The 20,927-nt window shown below is 59.0% G+C and overlaps 1 protein-coding gene and 1 long non-coding RNA gene across 7 annotated transcripts in view; one reads left to right on the top strand and one right to left on the bottom strand.

Annotated features, from left to right (window-relative positions):
• The window catches only part of LOC110256118, a 44,568-nt gene extending 40,911 nt beyond the window's left edge, over nt 1-3,657 (bottom strand). Inside the window, exon 1 of one of the 4 annotated variants that reach the window (XR_002337389.1) lies at nt 3,468-3,657. This is a non-coding gene — a long non-coding RNA (uncharacterized LOC110256118). The remainder of the gene's footprint in view (nt 1-3,467) is intronic. The other 3 variants (XR_002337388.1, XR_002337387.1, XR_002337390.1) reach the window with 3 other exon arrangements.
• On the top strand, nt 3,707-20,546 carry ALDH3A2 (aldehyde dehydrogenase 3 family member A2). 3 transcript variants are annotated; one of them, XR_002337385.1, is made up of 11 exons: nt 3,707-3,810; nt 3,947-4,107; nt 5,778-6,009; nt 6,655-6,740; nt 8,074-8,282; nt 9,292-9,409; nt 11,032-11,173; nt 12,170-12,336; nt 13,586-13,685; nt 14,797-15,786; nt 19,389-20,546. XR_002337385.1 is itself a non-coding variant. In XM_003132032.5 (11 exons), exons 2-11 carry the CDS (start codon nt 3,955-3,957, stop codon nt 19,401-19,403), a joined length of 1,458 nt encoding a protein of 485 aa, XP_003132080.1. In that variant the 5' UTR covers nt 3,707-3,810; nt 3,947-3,954; the 3' UTR covers nt 19,404-20,546. The 3 variants fall into 3 exon arrangements, 2 of the variants coding, with proteins under 2 accessions (XP_003132080.1, XP_020923604.1); XM_003132032.5 differs by having other exon boundaries at nt 15,551-15,786; XM_021067945.1 differs by lacking the exon at nt 19,389-20,546 and having other exon boundaries at nt 15,551-16,874.

The raw sequence follows: 20,927 nt of genomic DNA, 5'->3' as shown, positions 1-20,927 counted from the left end.
GATGCGGCTCGGATCTGGTGTGGCTGTGGCTGTGGCGTAGGCTGGGAGCTGCAGGTCTGATTGGACCCCTAGCCTGGGAACCTCCATATGCTGCACGTGCAGCCCTAAAAAGCAAAAAAGGGGGGCGGGGAAGAGTCACAACAAAATCCTCAACCCTCCTTGTTGAAAACATCCAATGAAGCTGACCCCATGGGTACTTCCTGGACACGGTTTTTTAAAAGATGCACACATTAATTTGTTTATGTGTGTGTGTGTTTATGTGCTAAGGATGTATTTAAGATCATTTAAAAATCAGAAAGGGGAGTTCCCGTCGTGGCGCAGTGGTTAACGAATCCGACTAGGAACCATGAGGTTGCGGGTTCGGTCCCTGCCCTTGCTCAGTGGGTTAACGATCCGGCGTTGCTGTGAGCTGTGGTGTAGGTTGCAGACGCGGCTCGGATCCTGCGTTGCTGTGGCGTAGGCCGGCGGCTACAGCTCCGATTCGACCCCTAGCCTGGGAACCTCCATATGCCGCGGGGGCGGCCCAAGAAATAGCAAAAAAGACAAAAAAGACAAAAAAAAAAAAAAATCAGAAAGGAAGCCACCACGGGTCAGGCACCCCAAATGGAGCCGACTGGCTGCTGTGGAGGTGGCTTCAGACACGTTCGTGTCACCCTGGGCACCTGAGTTTTCTCAACCATGTCAGAGTCCAGGACACCAACACCTGACTTCAGAACAGTGTCTGCCAGCAGCTGCCAACTGCAGCTTTATGGTCTCAAAGTCCCCCTTACACAATCGCACCCGTTTCAACCCCAAGCAATCCCGGGCTCAGTAGCAGGCTTGCTTCTTGCCAGCGCCAAGCCCAATTCTTGATGCAGTTTATGCCTTTGGAAAGCCTCTCGATTCGTAATCTTGGAAGAAAACAATCCAGGGGCTTCCCGAGTCTGCGTCTCGCAGGCGACTGCTCAGATAAGACCCTCTCTGGTTCCCGGATACAGACTGTTTACTGATCACTGCTGCCGACAGGGTTTACGTCAGCCCCAAACCCAGGCTGCTATGTAGCAGAGCAGCACGAGAAGCACTACCTCTGACGCCTGAAGACGACAAGCACTGCCACCTCAATTAATTACATGACGAACCTAATACTAATTATACAACACCCCCCATCAATTATACCAGCGGAGGCGGCACCCAGAAAAAAGCCATCAGTGGCATGACATCTGGAGACGAGAATATAAAAGGATCTGTCGCTGCTAGGACTGTGTCCTTGGAAAAACCCATGAGCTTGCCCAACCACGAGACCACAGGGAGCACGGAGCATCGATGCAAAACCTGGAGAAGCAAAGACAGGAATTCAGAATTGCTTCAACATAAAAAAAAACCTCACGCGCCGACTTTTAACACCTCTCAACAGACAAACAACAGCCCTTCAGAATCTGGAAGGAAAGAGAGGGCCACGCCCACAAAGGAAACAAAAGGGATGGAAACTGTGAAGGATGAACTTAACAAGAAAAGGTTACGCTTTACCAGGAAAATGACCAGAGCACACCTGAGCGGCTCGCGCCTCTCACACGTCTGCCAGAGACTTGAACCCAACAGCTGAGACGGTCCGAAAAGCACCCAGTTATTCTAAATGTCACAGGAAGCCACTGGAAAGCCCTGAGCAGGGACGTGACAAGATCAAGGGCCTTGAGAAAGGATCACAGCCAAGGGGAGGCCAGGCCGTGGCAGAGCGTGTCAGGGTCCAGCCCTGGAAAGAGAAACCGCATTCATTACTGCAGCCAGAGAGCATCTGAAGAGTAAGACGGCAAAAGCAAGAACGGGTGACATCCTAGACTCACGGCAGCTAAAACACAAGCCAGTGCCTGTGCCCCCCCCCCCCCCGGAGATGCCCTGGCTGGCATCCTGTACTCAGGACAGAGGGGCCCTGGACCGAGGAAAGGGCTGCTGGAGTCAGGAACCGACTGAGCTTCACTTCACTACAGGCCACGTGGGTGCACGTGGGGAGAGCTGCTGTCCTCTGCTGCCTTCTGACTCCTGCTCCTCCTGCCCCCTGGGGAGAGCTGTTCACACCCTCTGGGGTCTGCAGGACAGACTGCAAACGGGCCTGTGCAAGACGGAGCAGGAGAAGCAAGGAACCCAGCAGGATGCCATACAACCTGCAGGTGAAAAGGATGATGGCTTCCACTAGGGCACAAGGGCTTCGATGCCATACGTTTTCAAAGCTAGGGCCACAGAGAAGCATCCAGCATGATTCCAAGGAGGGCGGCCTTAGTAAACGGGATAAAGCCTGGCACCGTTTACCGAGCCTAGCAACACTGGGGGAGGTGTGCGAATATGTTTGGTGGATACGGATACACCCCACGTTCAAAGATGCCCATGACAACTTTCAGGATGAGTGGCACGTGGCTGAGCACAGCTGCTGGAGCTCCAAGGGTGGGACTGGGGAGCTCCCTTCCTGGCACAGCGGAAACGAATCCGACTAGGAACCATGAGGTTGCAGGTTTGATCCCGTGGGTTAAGGATCCTGCGTTGTTGTGGCTGTGATGCAGGCCCACAGCTGTAGCTCCGATTCGAGCCCTGGCCGGGGTTGTTCCATATCCTGCAGGTGTGGCCCTAAAAAGCAAAAAAAAGGGGGGAGGGCGGGGGCGGGAGTGGAGATGGGTTGTGAAACCCTCTCTGACTGCCACCCATGGGAATAGATAAGGTTCTGACTGTGGAAAGAGAAGAGGCCCAAGGACTGGACCGCAGGGCACTGAACACTTAACGTCTGTGAGAGGAGGAAGGTCGAGCACAGAAAAACCCAGGGAGAGAAATGGAAACGCGAAGCGCACAGGTGTTGGCGCTCCAGCCGGTGTCTCCAGCGAATGGAAATGACCAGCTGGGCGACTGCGCTGAGAAGAGGAACCAAAGAACAGCGGATAGTAAGGCCAGAAGAGTTTTTTCCTGGCCAAACCCAGGACTACACCCAGGGGCCCCGTCTCCCCCACGGAGGGAAGCGCTCTGGAGAAGCACGGTTTCCAGCAGTTTTATCTCTTCCGGACAAAGAATATGCCCCAACCACGACGGGATACATTCCTTGAAGGTTTCAAGAGAAGCACAGGAGCGAGCACGCAGCGAGTCAGCAAGACGCCGGCGTCTGGGAAGGGAGCCCCAGCTCTGAAGGAGCACCAGCCCTGGCGTCCCAGGCAGGGGCCCTCCTACCCGTCTGGACACCGCATTCGTTCCCGGAGAGAGTAAAGCAGATGCACAGGGCACGACAAACAGACCACGGGCAGACGAAGTGCACGGCAGCCCCGGTACAGGCCAGAAAGGGTCCTCCAACCCGCACAGGTGAAGCGCAGAGAGCGACCGGAGCTGCGCGGATGTGGCAGGGGGGCAGCACGACAGGGTCCGAGAAGCAGCCCCTTCCTGGAGGAGCTGCGCCCACGGAAGGGGCCTGCGGGACCCTTTAAGGAGGGCTCCGGGCGGCTGGGGCGAGCACTCACCTGGGCGGGATCCTGCAGACGTCCGCAGCGGGGTCCAGGCGGCTCCGGCGGAGGAGGGGCTGTCGGGCGGCCCAAGGGCAGCCCCGCAGGCTTCGAAGCCGGTGGGCCCCGCGCCTGCCCATGCCCCTCGCCCCCGGGGCCACGCTACCCCGCAGCCCGCATCCCAACCCCACCCGCCGCCCCCGCCGTCCGAGTCCTGGGGGCGGAGCTGCGCGCGGCGTCCGGCCTGCGGCGGTCACGTGGGCCGCGCCAGCCAATAGGCGCACGCCTCGGTGTCGAACCCGGCCTGCGGGGCGCGGGTCGAGCAGTTGGTGGCGGCGGAGCGAGCGCGCTCGGGACCGAGGTGCGGCCGGGGTGGCAGGGGCCGGGATGGCGGGGGTCCGGAAGGCAGGGTGGGAAGCCGGGAGATGGGGGAGGCGCCGCCGGCCTCCCGGTGTCCGGGCGGCCCGCCACGGCGCCCGATCGCCCTGTCCCTGCAGGACCGGCCATGGAGCGCGAAGTCCAGCGATTGCGCGCCGCGTTCCAGACGGGCCGATCGCGCCCTCTGGCCTTCCGGCTGCAGCAGCTCCAGGCCCTGCGCAGGATGGTGCAGGAGCGCGAGGAGGACCTGCTGGCGGCCATCGCCGCGGATCTGAGCAAGGTGCGCCCCGCCGGGCCGTGGCTTCCCGCGGCCCCCCTTCTGCGCTGCCCTACACGTTCCTGCCCTTTCCCCTCCGTGTTTGCGGTCGTTCCCCCCGAACATCCTGTGTCAGCTTCGTTTCTTTCAGACCTCTGATTCCGAGGCTTTTCTTGTCTTTTAACTTTGTGGTTTTTATGTAGACACGGGGTTTTTGCTTGTCGTACTCAGATTTTTCCTCCATGACTTAGTGTTTCAGACCCTCGCCCCCCCGGCGAGTCACCTGGGGACCTTGTTAAAATGCAAATGACGCTTCGGTTGGTCTGGGAGGCGGGTCAGAGTTTCTAACAAGGTCCCAGATGAGACGGTGCTGCCTGTTTGGGAACCATGCTTTGAGCAACACGGCTTTGGGTGGCCTTTGGGATACACACACTTTCCCTGTGTTTCATAATAATCTCGTTAGCATTTTGTTTTTACTTTTTATTTTCATTCTAGGGGTAACAGGGCCTTGCTCTGGCTTTGTGAGCTCCGTTCTCACGCTGTTCTTTGTGAGAAACGGTTCTCACTTACTCCCAAAGATTACCTGGTAGGTGGTAACATCAGTTGTGACAACAGCGACTATAAAATTTCCTTTAGAGTACTTTTGGGGCAGAGGGCCTGGGACGCCTGTTAATCAAGGTGGATTAAGTACGATTCCAAAGTCTGAATCGTTCACTTTAAAAGCATTTGTGAGTGTGTGTGTGTGTAAATATGCAGGATTGCTAAAGAAGTATAAAGGGGAGTTCCCGTTGTGGCTCAGTGGAAAAGAATCCGACTAGGGACCATGAGGTTTCGGGTTTCATCCCTGGCCTCCCTCAGTGGGTTAGGCATCCGGCGTTGCCTTGACCTGTGGTGCAGCTTGCAAATGCAGCTCCGATCTGGCATGGCTGTGGCTGTGACACAGGCCGGCAGCTACAGCTCCGACTGGACCTGTAGCCTGGGAACCCCCATATGCTGCGGGTGCGGCCCTAAAAAAAAAAAAAAAAAAGAATATACTAAACTCTTTGCTCTTCAGGGTTTTAAATTCGGTTGGGAAACAAAATGTACACAAATATGCAGTCGTAAAGCCAGTGAAATATTAAGAAACAGTTCAGCGTGGCGTCGCTGTCATTTATAAAGTGTGATCAAGGCACACTCTTAATTAGGGACGTCTTCTCCAGAGTGGTTTTTTTTGTTTTTGTTTTTTTTTTTTGTCTTTTTGCCTTTTCTAGGGCCGCTCCTGTGGCCTACGGAGGTTCCCAGGCTAGGGGTCGAATCAGACCTGTAGCTGCCGGCCTACACCACAGCCACATCTGCGACCTACACCACAGCTCCTGGCAACACCGGATCCTTAACCCGCTGAGCAAGGCCAGGGACCAAACCCGCAACCTCATGGTTCCTAGTCGGATTCGTTAACCACTGCGCCACGATGGGAACTCCGAGAGTGTTAATGTTTAAATCTGACTTCCAATGGTCTGGATCAGTAAAGAAGGATTTAGAGGGATTGAAGATATTAGAAAGGGAGTTGGCAAGTCCTCCTCGCGGGCTGGGAGGGGCAGAAGGCTCTGCGTGGCTGGCAGCTAGTCCGACCTTCCAGCTGCCTCTGTGGGCGTGCCCAGCCCCGAGCTTCTGACACTGCGGGCTCAGGAGGGTTAATTGTGATCCTCTCCTAACAGAGCAAACTCAATGCCTACAGTCAAGAAGTCCTTACGATTCTTGGGGAAATTGATCTGGCGCTGGAGAAGCTTCCCGAATGGGCTGCAGCTCGGCCAGCGGAGAAGAACCTGCTAACCATGCTTGACGAGGCGTATGTCCAGCCAGAGCCCCTGGGTGTCATGCTGATCATTGGCGCGTGGAACTACCCCTTGGTTCTCTCCATCCAGCCTCTGATAGGAGCCATCGCTGCAGGTCTGACGGCTGCCCCCGGCTGCACACCTTCCTCCAGGGGCTTAGTCTCTGATTGGTTGTAAATTAAGGAGTGTGTCTAGTTGAGTACTTTCGCCTGGGGGCTTTGCCCTGGTTTACTGCGGCAGTGCATTGAGAATTTGTAACTGTGTCCATTACCTGTGCAGTGGGCTCCAAACATGTGTAGGGTGACTGTTTTGTGAAGCCTCGGGGAATGGACCTGCCAGGGTGCAAAGGCAGGCGTGACCCGGCAGGCCCAGCTTTGGAGTCAGGCACCTGTGGTCTCCTGCGGTTTCAGCTGCCACCTCTGGCTTTGGGGTCTGACCCGTTTCTTTAGTCACATACGGGCTGCGGGAGTCATGGTAGCTTGGGCGTGGAGCACATGCTGGGAGATGAAGTTCTTATCTTGTTTGCACAACAAGATGACAGGGCACAATGACAGGGCAAGCAGGAAAGTCGGAGGGTGGGAGAGGGTGGGAGGAGACAGGCTGATGTGGCCAGGCCTGATGGTGGGAACTGAGGAGGCGGGGCAGGGTGCAGAGCCCGGGCCACTGGAGGGCTTGGCCTGTGCCCTCTCCGCGGGCACCATCTGGGCGCCTGGTCAGCTCCCCGAGTCCGCGACAGCGCTGCCCACTTTGTGCTCTCTAGGAAACGCGGTGATTATCAAACCTTCCGAAATCAGCGAAAATACAGCCAAGATCTTGGCGAAGCTCCTCCCCCAGTATTTAGACCAGGTGAGAGCAGCTCACGTCTCTTGGGCGCATCCGCCTGGCAGGCTGAACCTGCAGTGCCCTTCCCGCCGGCACCTGTCCTGGCGGCCAGGCCTCCGGGGTAAGACTCGCGCGCTTGGCTTAACAGGAGGAGTTTGGTTCCAAGACAAACTGAAGGATGGCTCAGCTACTGGGGGGGAAGGTTTGTTTAGGCCCATGACAGCGTGGGCAGACCCCACCCCCACCCCCCGCCATCTGGCGTTTCACGCCGACCCTGTTTGCGCCGACAGGGCTTCAGGTGCCCTCACCGACCGAGGGACCTGCCGAGGCGCAGTCCTCACCGAGCACGTCCGTGTCTAAGCGGGTGTGTTGGTGGCCCGAGAACTACAGAAGGAAAATGTCCCCCTGGACTGAGCGTGGACCCTCCCCCGGAGTCAGTGACCCGAAGCCGGGGCAGGACGCGATCTGCGGTGGCCCCGGCGCCTCCGAGGAGGGGCTGTGATGCCCGGCGGAGCTGCTGCCGGGAGGCGTCCTGGGCGAGCGTCACGGCTGCCGACGTCCTTGGGGCTCACAGCCCAAGGGCAGCTCAGAAGGGTGGGGAGACAGCGAGCCGGCCTGAGCAGGATCTGGAAGCAGCAGGGGGAGGCCCACTGTGCTTGTGGCAGGGAGGGGGCAGTCGCACACGCTCTGCGGACGAAGCCGTCGGCAGGTCAGAACTGGGCCGGTGAAGGTCGGGTGGACGAGGCGTCAGCAGGGAGCCGGCGGGAGCCAGGCCCAGGCCTCAGAGTCTCCCCAACTTGGCCCTCTGCTGCCGTCCTTGCCACCTGGCTTCTCCTGCTGTCGTGATCTAAGATGCCCGCTCTTTATGTAGCTGCTCCCGATGGCACAGTGCTGAGAAGGGCCCGGCGTGCCCCTTTGTGCTGTTCCCCCCGCCCCAAGAGGAGGCTGAGGCTGGGAGCCGGCAGGCTCAGGGTGCAGGTGCAGCCCGGGTCCCACTTGGGGACTTGGGCCCTGACCGGGGAGCCTGGCACCTGTTCGGTCGGCAGGCACTGACCTGGCTCCCACACGGGCCGAGCCCCGTGCAGAGGGACATCCAGGTTAAGACCCCGGCTGGGGGCCCGTCCCCTGGTCCCCGGCAGCAGCCGCGGTCTCAGGGAAGCCTCGTTTCACTCGCGCAGTGCCTTCCCCGGGTCGGGTCCAGCCGCCCCTCTCGTCCACTGGGCTCTGCGGTCAGTCCCACTGCAGGTTGTGGTTCCCCGCTGCCATTGGACCCTTGCCGCGTCTTCCCAAGTTCTACCGCTCGTGTCCGACGGCAGGATCAGCGGGAGGTGCAGGTGTCTGTGCTTCTTCCTTCAAGGACCTGTACGCTGTCATCAATGGCGGCGTTGAGGAAACCACGAAGCTGCTGGAGCAGCGATTTGACCACATTCTCTACACGGGAAGCACCGCGGTGGGGAAGATTGTCATGGAAGCCGCTGCCAAGCATTTGACCCCTGTGACCCTTGAACTGGGGGGGAAGAGCCCGTGTTACATTGACCCAGACTGTGACCTGGACGTCGCCTGCAGGTGAGACTGGCCCTCTGGCTTCCCGAGTGTCCCAGCCCGGTGAGACGCCTCCGCTGGGGCCGCCGGGGCCTCTTTGCCCTGGACCCTGCGCCTCCTGCTCCGGGGTGGGTGGTGTCCTCACGGGGGAACAGGGCTCTTTGGCAGAGCGCTTCCCGATACCGTGGCCCCAAGTGAGGGACACGGGGTCCGGACAGCCCCTGGCTGACCGCAGGGATGACGCAGTGTTCTTTCTGTTCCCGAGGTGGTAGATGTGGCCAGAAGGTTCCCTGCTGCCTGACGGTCCCAGAAGTAGACAGTGGCGAGAAGGGCATTAAGCCCAGCTCTTAACCGAGTTCCCATGTGGATAAAAGCCGGTCTTATTCACCCCTCAGGGTAGAGCAGCATCTCGCACCCATGAGCTGGGAGACGAAAGGTTTCAAGTTCTCGCTGCTCAATCAGTGGAGCTGATAGCAAGTGCTGAAAGCCACAGCCGCCAGTGCTCAGGGCCCCTTCCCCGCTTCAGAGAAGGGGGCGGGGGTTGGGCCCGGGCCCAGGGTGGCTTTGTAAGGAGACGTCGACTTGCTGGAACAGGAACCCCTCAGGGGGCGCATCTGGGGCACAGCTTTCCAGCGCGGGGCACGGGTGCTTTACGGGTGCTTGTCTGGCCTGCACCTGGCGTTTTGCAGCGGGGCCCAGAGCCTCCGCAGGAGCAGTGGCGTCTGCGTGGGGTCCTGTCCGCTGGATGTCCCCTTGGCTGGAGGGAGGGGAAGGTGCCCGAGGCTGTCGCTCCCTTTTGCTGCGGTGGGCAGCGGCTCCCCCGCGTGCCCTGGCACGGGGCTTTCCCTGCTCCTTAGCACGTTCTAGCCTCAGTTCCAATGGACTGATGGAGCGATGAGTTTTTAAAACATTTTTCGATAAAGATTACCAAGTCCGTGGGCGAGGAGAGCTGGCTGAAGACCATTCAGCCAGCGCAGGCGTGCGGGCGGGTGACCGGCGGGCTCAACCCTGTGGCTCTCGGGGCTTTTCTCAGACGCATCGCCTGGGGGAAGTACATGAACTGCGGGCAGACCTGCATCGCCCCCGACTACGTCCTCTGCGAGCCGTCCCTCCAGGACCAGGTCGTGCAGAAGATGAAGGAAGCCGTGAAGGTGTGTTTCACGGGGACCTGGAGTGAAATGAAATCAGCTGTTCGCAGGGGCTGTCCCCCCCCCCCCCCCAGGAAAACTCCAGGAGCACATGTGGCTGAACTCACCTCCCAACTGAGGAGCGAATGCCCCGCACGCTCTTCCTGGGGGGTCCACGGCGCGGGCTTGGGTCTGTGTCACACGCACTTGCGCTGTCCAGGGGGTCTGCCGGGGACAAGAGTCCTTAGTGGAATTCTTGCTTTAAGACAAAGTAGCTGTTTGGTGGTTTGGGAGGATGCTGCCAGCCCCCTGCAAGGCAGGCAGCCTCTGGCCTGGGGCGCTGCTGGCCGTGGTCGCCAGCTGGGCGGGGGGGGGGCACTCAGATGTGTCTGGTGAGCTCTGGACACGGCCACCCGTCCTGTGGGGTGTTTACAGCCATGCACTCTCTCGAGGGGGTTGAGGAAGGCCACACGGCAGTGTCCTGGGCTGAGCCTGAAGAAACGGGGGGTTTGGGTTGGAAGAATGGATGGGGCGAGGCCCTCTGACAGCTCCGTGGTGGTGGTGGCAGCGGGTCACGGAGCCCCCGCGGGGAGAAGTTACTGGAACAGCTCGGTGCAGACAGGAACTACGGAGGTGCGGGGGGTCTGGGTGTGGACGTCGGGCGAGCGTGGTGACCCCCGAGCACCTGCAGCCGTGCTCTGAGGCGTTGCAAATCTTCAGCCCGCGGGTCTTCGCCGAGCTTCACCAGGAGCTGTGGACGGGGTTTCCAGTCCTCACGCCCCCGGGACCGACTTGGGGCCCAGGTGTCCGGGTCCTGAGCTGCAGCTTGTGGCTCCGGAGTGGGGGCCCAAGGACATGCGTGTCCACTCGCTGTCCAGATGGAGTCCGTGAGTGGGGGGCAAGCCCACAGCCTGTGGTGGGAGCGTAATTGAGAGTTCCCACGGGCTTGATGTCCTGCTGATTGCTTGGTTTTTGAGGTTCTTTTCCTTTGGAAAATTTTTTGGGTTTTTTTTTTTTTTTTTTTTTTTTTAATGCTTCTCAGGGCTGCACCCGCAGCATATGGAAATACCCAGGTTAGGGGTCGAGTCGGAGCTACAGCCGCCGGTCTACACCACAGCCACAGCAGCAACGCGGGATCTGAGCCACATCTTCAACCTACACCGCAGCTCAGGGCAATGCCAGATCCTTAGCCCCCTGGCGCGAGGCCAGGATCAAACCCGCATCCTCGTGGACCCTAGTCGGTTCGTTACAGCTGAGCCACGACGGGAACCCCGTTTCCTTTGGACCATTCAGCCAAACTACATTGTGATGTCTTGAGGGGCTTCACGATTCTCGGTGAATAGTTAGCTTTGCAACCACAGGGTCTCTGCCGCCGCCACCTAGCTCCCTGCCGGAGGAGAGAGGCTGACGCGGGGCAGGGCCTGCCTGGAGCTCACCCCAGGAGGGAGCAGAGGAGCCCCTGGCAAGTGGGAGGTGTGGGGGTGCGTGAGTGCTTGTCCTCGACGTGCCAAAGAGCTTCGTCTCGCCGCTGCTGAAGAAGCCGGGAGGCGGGGGGTAAGGCCTGGTCTGGGGGCGTGCGTGAGTTTGTGATGACTACGAAATGAAGACCCGGGCCTTCTGCGATGAGGAAATTCTGCTTTAAACAGGAATTTTATGGAGATAATATAAAAGACTCTCCGGACTATGAAAGGATCGTCAATCTCCGTCATTTCAAGAGGATACAGAGTCTGCTCGAGGGACAGAAGATAGCCTTCGGTGGGGAGACGGACGAGGCCACTCGCTACATAGGTAACGGGAGCTTCCCTGTGGGAAGAGGCAGTGGAGCGGTTCCTCCTGTTTCCCGACGCAAAACCGCCTCAGGGATGCACAGTGTTTCCTGAGCTATTCAGCACTGCTCTCTGGTCACCCCCTTGTTACAAAGCATTGGAAGGCGACGTACATGGGTTTCACAGCGCCCCCTGGGTTGCACTGGTTGCGTATGGTGTTGCAGACGTTTCATCGCATTTTCTGTCTCCTGGCATCCTTGAGAAGCAGGAGGAAACCCCTCGATGGCAGCTGTGGCTGTGAGAACAAGCAGCCCAGGGAGGGAAGGAGCTCTAACTCCACGACTGCCACGGGCGCCCTGCTGTGCTGGCCCTCGTCGTCTGGCGCTCTCTTGTGTGTTTTGGTTTTTGCCACAAGAGTGTATTGCCATTTTAAACACATTCATTTAAAATTGGAGTTCCCGTCGTGGCGCAGTTGAATGCAACTAAGAACCATGAGGTTGCAGGTTCGATCCCTGGCCTCGCTCAGTGGGTGAAGGCTCTGGCGTTGCCGTGAGCTGTGGTGTAGGTTGCAGACGTGGCTCGGATCCCGCGCGGCTGTGGCTGTGGTGTAGGCCGGCGGCTACAGCTCCAATTCGACCCCTAGCCTAGGAACCTCCATATGCTGCAGGTTCAGCCCTAAAAAGACAAAACAACAACAACAACAACAAGGAATTGGTGTTGGTTTGACCCGAGGAGGGGCTGTCTGCACTGGCCGTAAACATCACCTCCTGTTACGTGGGAACACAGCACCCAGCGGGGTCACAGGTGTACAGGATTCACCCAAGTCTCTCCCCTTGGGCTGCCTGAGGGTCCCCACTGTACCTGCTTGGAGATTTTAACATCTGCACAGCTCACCCACGCACCCGGGACCTTTCTCAGGAGATGACACTTGGGTGGGAGGCGGGGAGAGGACCCCATGAGCCCAGCATCCTGGGCTGCTCCTCCTCCAGCGTTTTCGTTCTGCTGCTTTCTTTTCCAGCCCCAACAATACTTACCGATGTTGATCCTGAAGCCAAGGTGATGCGAGAAGAGATTTTTGGACCCATTCTTCCAATAGTGCCTGTGAAGAATGCAGACGAAGCCGTAAAATTCATAAACGAACGTGAAAAGCCCCTGGCTTTCTACGTATTTTCTCGTAACAATAAGGTAAACGTTACAGCGGACGGTCCCCGGTCAGACGCCACGACCGGGGCCGTGACCCCCGTTCCTTCTCTGCCGCAGAGCAGGGGGTGGTTATTTGTGATGCCAGACACCCCCCCCCCCCCGCCCCCGTGGGGCTGTGCTCACCGGCGCCGTCTTGGGTGATAAGGCCCTGGGGTCAGAGGCACGTCCTGGGAGTGGCACAAACTCCCGCGTCCTGGGGAGACTTTCATACGCCAGCCTCAGAAGCTCTCGCTGTTGGTCCCTCGGGCCTCCCAGACGGAGCCTCCCTAATCCCTGCCTGGTGCCCATGGCCACTCAGCAAGGCTCAGGAACTGGTCGAGACGTCTTCCGAGACGGTTCACTCCGTGGCGTGACTCTGTGGTTGGAGCGGTGCTGCCATGCCAGCCTGACCGGCAGATCACACATCCCCCAGGCCTGGCCGGCAGATCACACCACATCCCCCAGGCCTGGCCACCCCACCCCGACTCTGCCTGCAGCTCGACCATCCGCACAGGCGGCGACTGGCTGCTGCTGAGGGGCAGCGGCCTCCGGGTGGGCAGTAGGTTCAGGCGCCCCTGGAGAAAGGGCAGGTGTGGCAGGCGAGGGCAAGCAGATCCCACATCACGGGCCGAGTACGGTCCTGGGACCATGTCTAGAGCTGCGATGCTGTCGGGGTCGTGACCTCTGCAGCTCTGCCCAGTGGGACGGACACAGGGCGGACTGTAGCCACAGCAGCTGACAGATGAGGTGACCTCAAGCAGCGGTGGACGGAGCAGGTGCTGAGGTCCCAGGAGCTGTGGGTGGCGGTGACATTGGCACAGAGGACCTAGCTGGCGGGCAGCCAGGTGAAAGCGACATCTGCCAGTCAGGCAGGTTGTGCCTGTTCACGACCTGGGCCAACCAACTGCTTTCTTCACAAGTAGGATGCTGTGTCTGAAATCTGAAATATTTTTTGCATTTCCTAAGAATCAGATGCTATCTGTTAACCCCATGCTGTGACTTAGAGCAGAGAAAGAGCAGCCACTCTTAAACCCTGGGAAACGTCCTGAACGGTCCCTGGCAGGAGGCTGGGGCGGGTTCGGGGTGCAGCGTGACCCCGCGGGAGGGACTCGGCAGCTGTCACGCTGGCCGAGCCGTGCCCTCTCAGGGCTCAGGCTGGCATGCTGCCCCGACTGGAGGGGCTGCTGGCCGCGCCAGGGCGTGCATCCCAGCCGTGGGTGCCAGCGACGCGGGCCTCTGTGCTGCTCCTCAGCTCATCAAGCGGATGATCGAGGCGACGTCGAGCGGGGGTGTCACGGGCAACGACGTCATCATGCACTTCATGCTCAGCTCCCTGCCCTTCGGAGGCGTGGGTGAGTGCCCCCCGCCGCCGTGCCCCCGCAGCCCGTCCGAGGGGCCCCCTGCCCTCCCAGCGGGGCCCCGCTGAGGTCTCTGTGTCCTACCGCCCCGCCCCCGCGCGGCCATGTCCCTTTTCTTGCTTTATAAGCACCTGTCGCGTTTTGAGTGAGGAGCGGGAAATCAGCTGGGGGCAGGAGTGTCCCTTTGCCACCTGAGCCCCTCCCAGTGCCCGCACAGCGCCCCCCAAGGTGTTTCATGATTCTAGAAGAGCAAGCCAGCGCCCCTGTCCCAGAAGGGGTCAGGCAGGGCGAAACCTGTTCTCGGTGAAGCTCTGTGGACACAGCGGGGCCCTGCTGCCCCCTCTGGGCTGTGCTCTGCCTTCCTGGCCACACCCGAGAGGACGGGCCCAGCCTATTATTTCCCTTCGGGGCACAGGCGGTGGCTGCTTTCTCTCCCATCTGATGGCGTTATTACCAAAGGGCGAACCTGTAGAGCAAAGAGCAGACAACAGAAGCCTGGGTCTTCAAGCTCCCCGTTCCCCTCTCGCCTGTAATAGCTCCATAGCTCAGGCCGCAGGGATGCAGGGGCCAGGTGGCCTGTGCCTGGTTGAGGCACTTGTCCCACAGTTCCCCTGGTGGCCACGTGTCCCCCCGTTCTGGTGTAGCTGTATCGCCAGCGCCTGGCACTGCTGGCGAGTGTGAGGGGTGGGGAGGTGCCAGGTCAGGGGATGGGGACTCATCGGACCGGGTCGGAGCTGGCAGACGGGGACCGGGACCGTGGGGGGAGCCTGCAGGTGTTTCCGGGGGTCAGGCCTTGGGATTTGCTGATGGGCTGAACGCGTCGCGGGGAAAGAGGTGGTGGAGGAAAGAAAGGGCTGGTGGTTCGGGGCTGGAGTTAGGATGCTCTCACTGCCCAGATCCCCAAAGGACCAGGGCGGACTGTGTCACCTCTAGTTCCTCAGGCCCCGCACGCTTCTGACCCCACCTCGCGGCTCCTGTGACATCAGTGGTGCTCCAAGGGCGAGTCTGGTGGCGTGGGGTCAGCCCCCTGCACGACAGGCAGCGGCACGTGGCGGCATGGCCACACGTGCTTCTTCATGACAGACGGCACCCTTGTTCCCCTAAGTGCAAAAGGAAGACAGCCTTTTCAAGAAAACCTGGGGAAGAAGAGCCCAGAGAGGAAATGTAGGCTCCCCGAGACCCGACTGTTGGAAGCTAACGTCCGGCGCACGTGCCAAAGTCCACTCCCTGCGGGTGTCTGCGAGGCAGGACCCGGGGCCACTTAGGAGGAAGAAGTCCTGACTTCCAGGCACAAACACGGGCGGTGTCGTGAAATACAGCTGAGCTTTTTCTCTAGAACACACACCTTGGGACACCTGTCGGCAGCTTCAGCTGCCCCCTTAATGCTGCCCCACAGCCTGGCCCCAGTAAACCGCGCCCTGGCCCCGTCACCTGGGCCACATGCCTGAGTGGAGAGCGCAGCTGTGTGAGGGGTAGAGGTGGCCGCGTCGCCCTGCCGTCCTGGCCTTGGTTACTTTCCAGGAGCCCTGGGGCCATGGCCAGGGGGGCAGGGACAGTGTGACCGTGGGGATAGGCGCCCGCAGCCCTCGGACTCGGCACGTCTGGGGTCACGCTTGGGCTTTGCACTTTTCACCTTGGGCAGGTTACCTGCTTGGCAGCAGGGGTGCTGGTGACAACGAGCACTGTCCCCAGCACCAGTGACACGTGGCCCCTGGGAGCTGCCAGTCCCGGCTCGACCTTCGGGGAGACAGCCCTGGAACGAGCGGGGGTCCTGGTGGAGCAGCCGGGGCTCCCGGTTCCGCCACCGTGAGGCCGGAAGGAGCCTGTCACCTCTGGTGTCCTGTCTCCCTTCATTTCAGGTTCCAGTGGGATGGGAGCTTATCACGGCAAGCACAGCTTCGAAACCTTCTCCCACCTCCGGCCCTGCCTGTTAAAAAGTTTGAAGGGGGAAGGTGCCAACAAGCTCAGGTACCCCCCCAACAGCCAGTCCAAGGTGGACTGGGCCAAGTTCTTCTTCTTGAAGCGGGTCAGCAAAGGGAGACTGGGCCTCCTGTTCCTCGCGCTGCTGGGCGTCGTGCTGGCCGTGCTCCTCAAGGTGGGTGCGGGGGCGCCTTCCATCCCGGGAGCCCCGACCTTGGAAACGAACAGCGTCCTATGATCCCTCTGGGCCTCAGGTCCGGCCCTGCGCATCTCCGACTGCTTTGGGGTCCCAGCCACAGGGCTGAGTCGTGGCCGCAGGGACCGTCGGGCCCCGAGCCTCGGTCAGTGCAGGGGGCGTGAGCCCACCCCCTGCATTGGAGCCTGAGCTGCGGGCCCGGAGCCGTCCGCTCTGGGTGCCTCGGCTGCAGCTGTGGCCTGGGCTGGGCGGGGACCCGGCGCGGGGGCTTCTGTGCTGGGGAAGCGTCTTGACCGTGACCCCTCCTGCTGAGCGCCGCGGAGAGTCTGCCTCTGGAGATCAGCGGTCGCAAGGTGGGCTCCCCAGGGCGGTCTGTAAACTTGGGTGATGGAGAAAAGGGGGCGGTGAGAGCGGGCGGAGTTGCCGGGTCTCCCGGCCGCTGGGGTGCGTTGAAAAGGCCTCGAGCCCATGAAGAATTGGCCCCGGGGCCGCGGGATTCGGGCGTTTCCTGGAAGCAGCTGTGGTTGTACCATTATTTTGTTTAAAGTGGGAGAGGAGCCGGCTCGCCTTGGCGCAGCCTTGTCGGAGCTGGGCTCCCGGTTGCATTTGGAATCAGCTGGGTTTTCTGAGAGATCCCAGGCTGTGCCGAGGACAAAGGCCCTGCTGGTTCTGCTGGCGGCTCCCAGACCAAGCCCAGCTCCCAGAACCGGTTCCCATAGAGGAGGCAGGGCTCCCGTTTCCTTTTTCCCATAACCCAGGCCAGCTCAGGGTGTGTGTCCTTGTAGCTGTTTTTCTGCATGTGGAGGCTTACGTGTTATCCACAAAGAAAGCCTATCTCCAGTCCCTTCGGACTTGGCCTTGAGGATCCGAGTGCTGGCTCTTAGCCCGCGTTTCTCAGGGTGAGAGGTACTGGCTTCTCTGGGTCCAGGTGAGGCCTGCTTCCCTTCCAGAAAGGACAGTCACAGGTGTGTCTACCGTCCTGGGGACCTGCCCGCTGGCCCGCTAGGCCTAGTCACCGTTCCTTGTTTCACAATTTGAGAAAAATCTTATAAAAAGCCCTGAGTCGCTTTTTGTTTTCAGTTGTTTTGTTTTTTTAAATAAGTTTGACTTGGAGTTCCTGTTTTGAGTCAGTGGTAATGCACCTGACTAGTCTTCACGACGACACGGGTTCGATCCCTGGCCTCGCTCAGTGGGTTAACGATCCAGCATTGCCATGAGGTGTGGCGCAGGTTGCAGACACGGCTGGGATCTGGTGTTGCTGTGGCGTAGACCAGAGCTGTAGCTCCAATTGGATCCCTAGCCTGGGAACCCCCATGTGCCTCGGATGAGGCCCTGAAGGAGGAAAAAAAAAAAAAAAAGGCAAAAATTAAAAAAGGTCAACTTAGAATTCATGTAGCAAACTTGGGGAATCAAAACACGGGGATCTAGAACTTTCCGTCTTTTCTTTCTTCCGCATCCTCCTGAGGTCGGAGGTGTGCTTGGGTCTCTGGTCCGTATCTGCCCACCTTCTCCCAAGACCTTGGTCCCCAGCCTGACACACATCTTCTCTGTCCGGATGGAGTTGCTTAGCCTCGTGGAAAATCCAGAGGCCCAGGCACGGGGTTCCCGGGAGGCCTTTGGGTACAGAGGCCCTCCCAGACAGGTTGGGCAGGCCAGGTAGCCCGCCCAGAGTCCCCGGGAGGCTTTGCAGACCAGCCTTTCTCTGGTCGGGTCTAGAGAAGCAGCAGGGTGTCATTCAGTTGGGAACAAGAAAGTGCGGCTTTGATTTCAGGTTCTGAGAGGGACCTGACTGTGGCCTTGGGCAGGGTGACAGCGTCTCCCGAGCCCGTCCTTAGGCCTCAGCCTCTGCTCGTCCGCAGGAGGGTGGGGGTGCGAGGGAGGCCGGTGCCCCGGCAGCCCCACCTCCCTGCTCTCCTTCCTGGGAGCCGGAACCGGGTCAAGCTTTGAGGTTTTTCCTCTTTGCTGCTTCTCTGCTCTGCTCTTGAGGCTTTAATCATCTTTCTCAAATCACTTCTTACTTTTAAAAAATGACTCTTGAGGGTTTCCCTGGTAGCTCAGCAGGTTAAGGATTGGGCATTGTCACTACCGTGGCTTGGGCTCAATCCCTGCATGCTGTGGGTGTGGTCCAAAAAATTAAAAAAAAAAAACGATTCTGAATCTAAACTGTACATTTACTTGAGAAAGCTTTATTGGCTGTAATTGCCACACATTTTCCTGAAATTGCTTTTTTGCACTTTGTAGTTATTTGTTTGTATACTTGGATATGATTTTGGGGGGGGCTTTTTTTTTTCTTGCTTTTCAGGGCCGAACCTGCTGCATATGGAGGCTCCCAGGCTAGGGGCTGAATCGGAGCTGTAGCCGCCGGCCTACACCACAGCCAGAGCAATGCGGGATCTGAGCCGTGTCTGTGACCTACACCACAGCTCACGGCAACGCCAGATCCTCCATCCAGGATCTAAGGCCAGGGATTGAACCCGCGTTCTCATGGATGCTAGTCAGGCTCATTACTGCTGGGAACTTCCTTGGGTATGATTTTAATATCACTTGACTGGTGTTAGAATGGAAATAGGAAGCAGCGACTATCAATCCAGCAGGAGCACCTTGAACCTCAGTTGAGGGGGATTTTCTCTGTCCACTTAAAAATATGTACAGAAGTACACAGAAGCCACTGCGCCCCACTCCCAGGTGGCAAACAACCGTCTCTCCCATTCCTCTGCCTCCCATCGCCGTAACACCAGGGGCTGCCGCCTGAATTCAGCCCATCTCAAGCAATTTGAAAAGAGCTCTAAGTTCACAGTACTCGCTGCCCGAAGCGAGTTTCCAGAAACCAGCTTTCCTCCAAGGTTACTAGCCTGGGCCCTGGGTGGGCCACACAGAGCATATTTCCATAATCCACGGGCTCAGATCTCAAGAGAAGGCGCGCGGTCGGGGCGGGGGGAGTTCCCTGGTGGTCTACTGGTGAGGGCTTATCACTGTTACCGCTGTGGCCCAGGGTTCAGTCCCTGGTCTGGGAACTGAGATCCCACATCACGCCTTGGCCAAAAATACACACACACACACACACAGTCAAGTCCCAGCAAAACTCGACATAAGCTACAGAAGGCACTGGAAGAGCTTTAAAAAGTTGAGGACTATAAAAAGTTAAAATGAATCGGGGTCGTTAGGCCTTTGAAAATTAAACGAGACGTCTGAACTCTGAGGATGGGCAGCTTCTGAAACCTCAGGGGCGCTGGTGAAATCCCGCGCGCACCCAGGAGTCTGGGGAGCAAACGGTGCGTCACGGTCGGAGCTCGTGCAGACGCAGCCCCCTGCTCCCCACCTTGGCCGGCGAATGAGTCCCTTCCACTCCTGTCTCGCCCTGGCCCAGCACCCTGTCTCCTCTCCTCCTGTCCTGTTGCTGCCGTTCTCGGGGGAGGCCTCACTGCTCATCCTCAGCCCCCCACACTAGACTCCTCGGGGTACCCGGGCCCTTTAGAGGCTCCTAGGAAGTGGCGCAGGAGGTACCTGTTAGGGCCCCGATCCAGGGCAGGGCGGGTGGGTGTGAGCCTGCAGGTGACCGGACACCTCTCTCCTCTCCCCAGGCTGGATACCGCTGAAGGAGCTGCCTGTGCTGCCGACGCCTTGTCTCTTCCATTTTTCTATTAAACAGCTAATGAACCAATAATTTTTAAATCCTACCAAAAATAGTAGAAGATACACAAACGCACCGTGATGGAACCTGAGAGTCACTGCCACTCACTGTCTTTCCAGCCAGAGCCCCACGCCCCCACCCAGGGCTAAGGGTCCTGGGAGGACCCCATCCCGCTGGGTCCCGGGCCCTGGAGCCCTGGGCTGGGGAGCAGCGCCCACTCCCCCCCCCGCGAAGCATCACCCGGAAACCTTCCAGAGCCAGCCCCGCCCTGGTTTCCAGGCCTTCCCAGCCTCCATTCCAGGTTCGAGGCCCTCGAGCTAGGGTCGGGCTGGGGTCCCCGTCGCTCACCATTGAGACTTGAAGACCAGACCCGCGGGCATCTCCCTTTCTCGTCTCTGCTCCGTCCTGTCCTGTGCTTGGGGTGCGACGGTCCCTTGTGGCTGTCCACACTCGGTTTCCGACGTCGCTAGAGCGTCCAGTGCGTCCTAAGGCTTCCTGGAAGACAGCGGCCAACGCGTGCACGCGGCTTTCATCTGCCCTCCTCAAGTGGAGCTGCTGCAGAATTTAAACCCTAACGTGCATTTTAACGCTGTAACAAAAGTGCTTGTAAACTCTGCGAGGACAGCGCGGGCCCCACGGAAGGGGACAGAAGACAGGAAGCGCCGGGGTTCTTTAGCCAAATGGAAAGTCTCACAAAGAGCCTGGGGCGGGTCCTGGCCACAGGCCCCACTTCCTCCACCCCCAACCCCTACACGCACGCATGCACGTGCTTGGCAAAATCCACCACTGAATCGGCAAATGTGACTCACTTTACAGGACGTATAATTCACTCTGGGGGATGAGTGTGTTTTGCGTCTCATTAGGCGTCTGTCTGGAGGATGTTGCCTCACAGGGCGAGGTGTCAAGAATTAGTCACGAGGCTGGTTTAGGAACAAGCTGCTGAGACGGGCTCCACCTGTCAGAAGCACAAGGCATCTCAGACAAAACTCCACCACGGAATGTTCATTTGATACATTCGATTGTACATCACTTTCTAGCTAAACGATACTGACTTGTCTACTAGTAGATTCTGCTTCGAAATAAATACATTTAGTGAAACTGCCATGAATTATGATAAAAATGCTGGTTATTCAGAGCTGCTCTGTGGGAGACACGTCTACGCTTTCTCCAACTCTGAATCCATGTTTTGCCTTTATCCCCCAACGATGGCCCGTGGCCAGCTGTCTTTAGGTCCGGCTTTCTCCTTTTAAGTTCTCACCCAAGAAGATCTTCTCAAGCTTTACCTGGTCACTCGTAGGTCTTTGCTTTTTCAAGTCGTCTCCACAGCGAGTGGGTTTTTCCCCACTGTGTTCTCCTCTCCCACGTGCTGACCACGGGCACATTCCCAGGACGCCAGCCCCACCCCGATCCCCTGCCGCCCGCGTGGCCAGAGCACCCAGCAGGGTGCTTGCAGTCTGGGGGCTTCAGAACCTGAGCCGCGCTGGCGCCT

This window comes from Sus scrofa, chromosome 12 (genome assembly GCF_000003025.6).
Source record: "Sus scrofa isolate TJ Tabasco breed Duroc chromosome 12, Sscrofa11.1, whole genome shotgun sequence".
NCBI classification, from domain to species: Eukaryota; Metazoa; Chordata; class Mammalia; order Artiodactyla; family Suidae; genus Sus; species Sus scrofa.
Note: the sequence above shows the minus strand (reverse complement) of the source record. Positions and strands in the feature narration are given on the sequence as shown.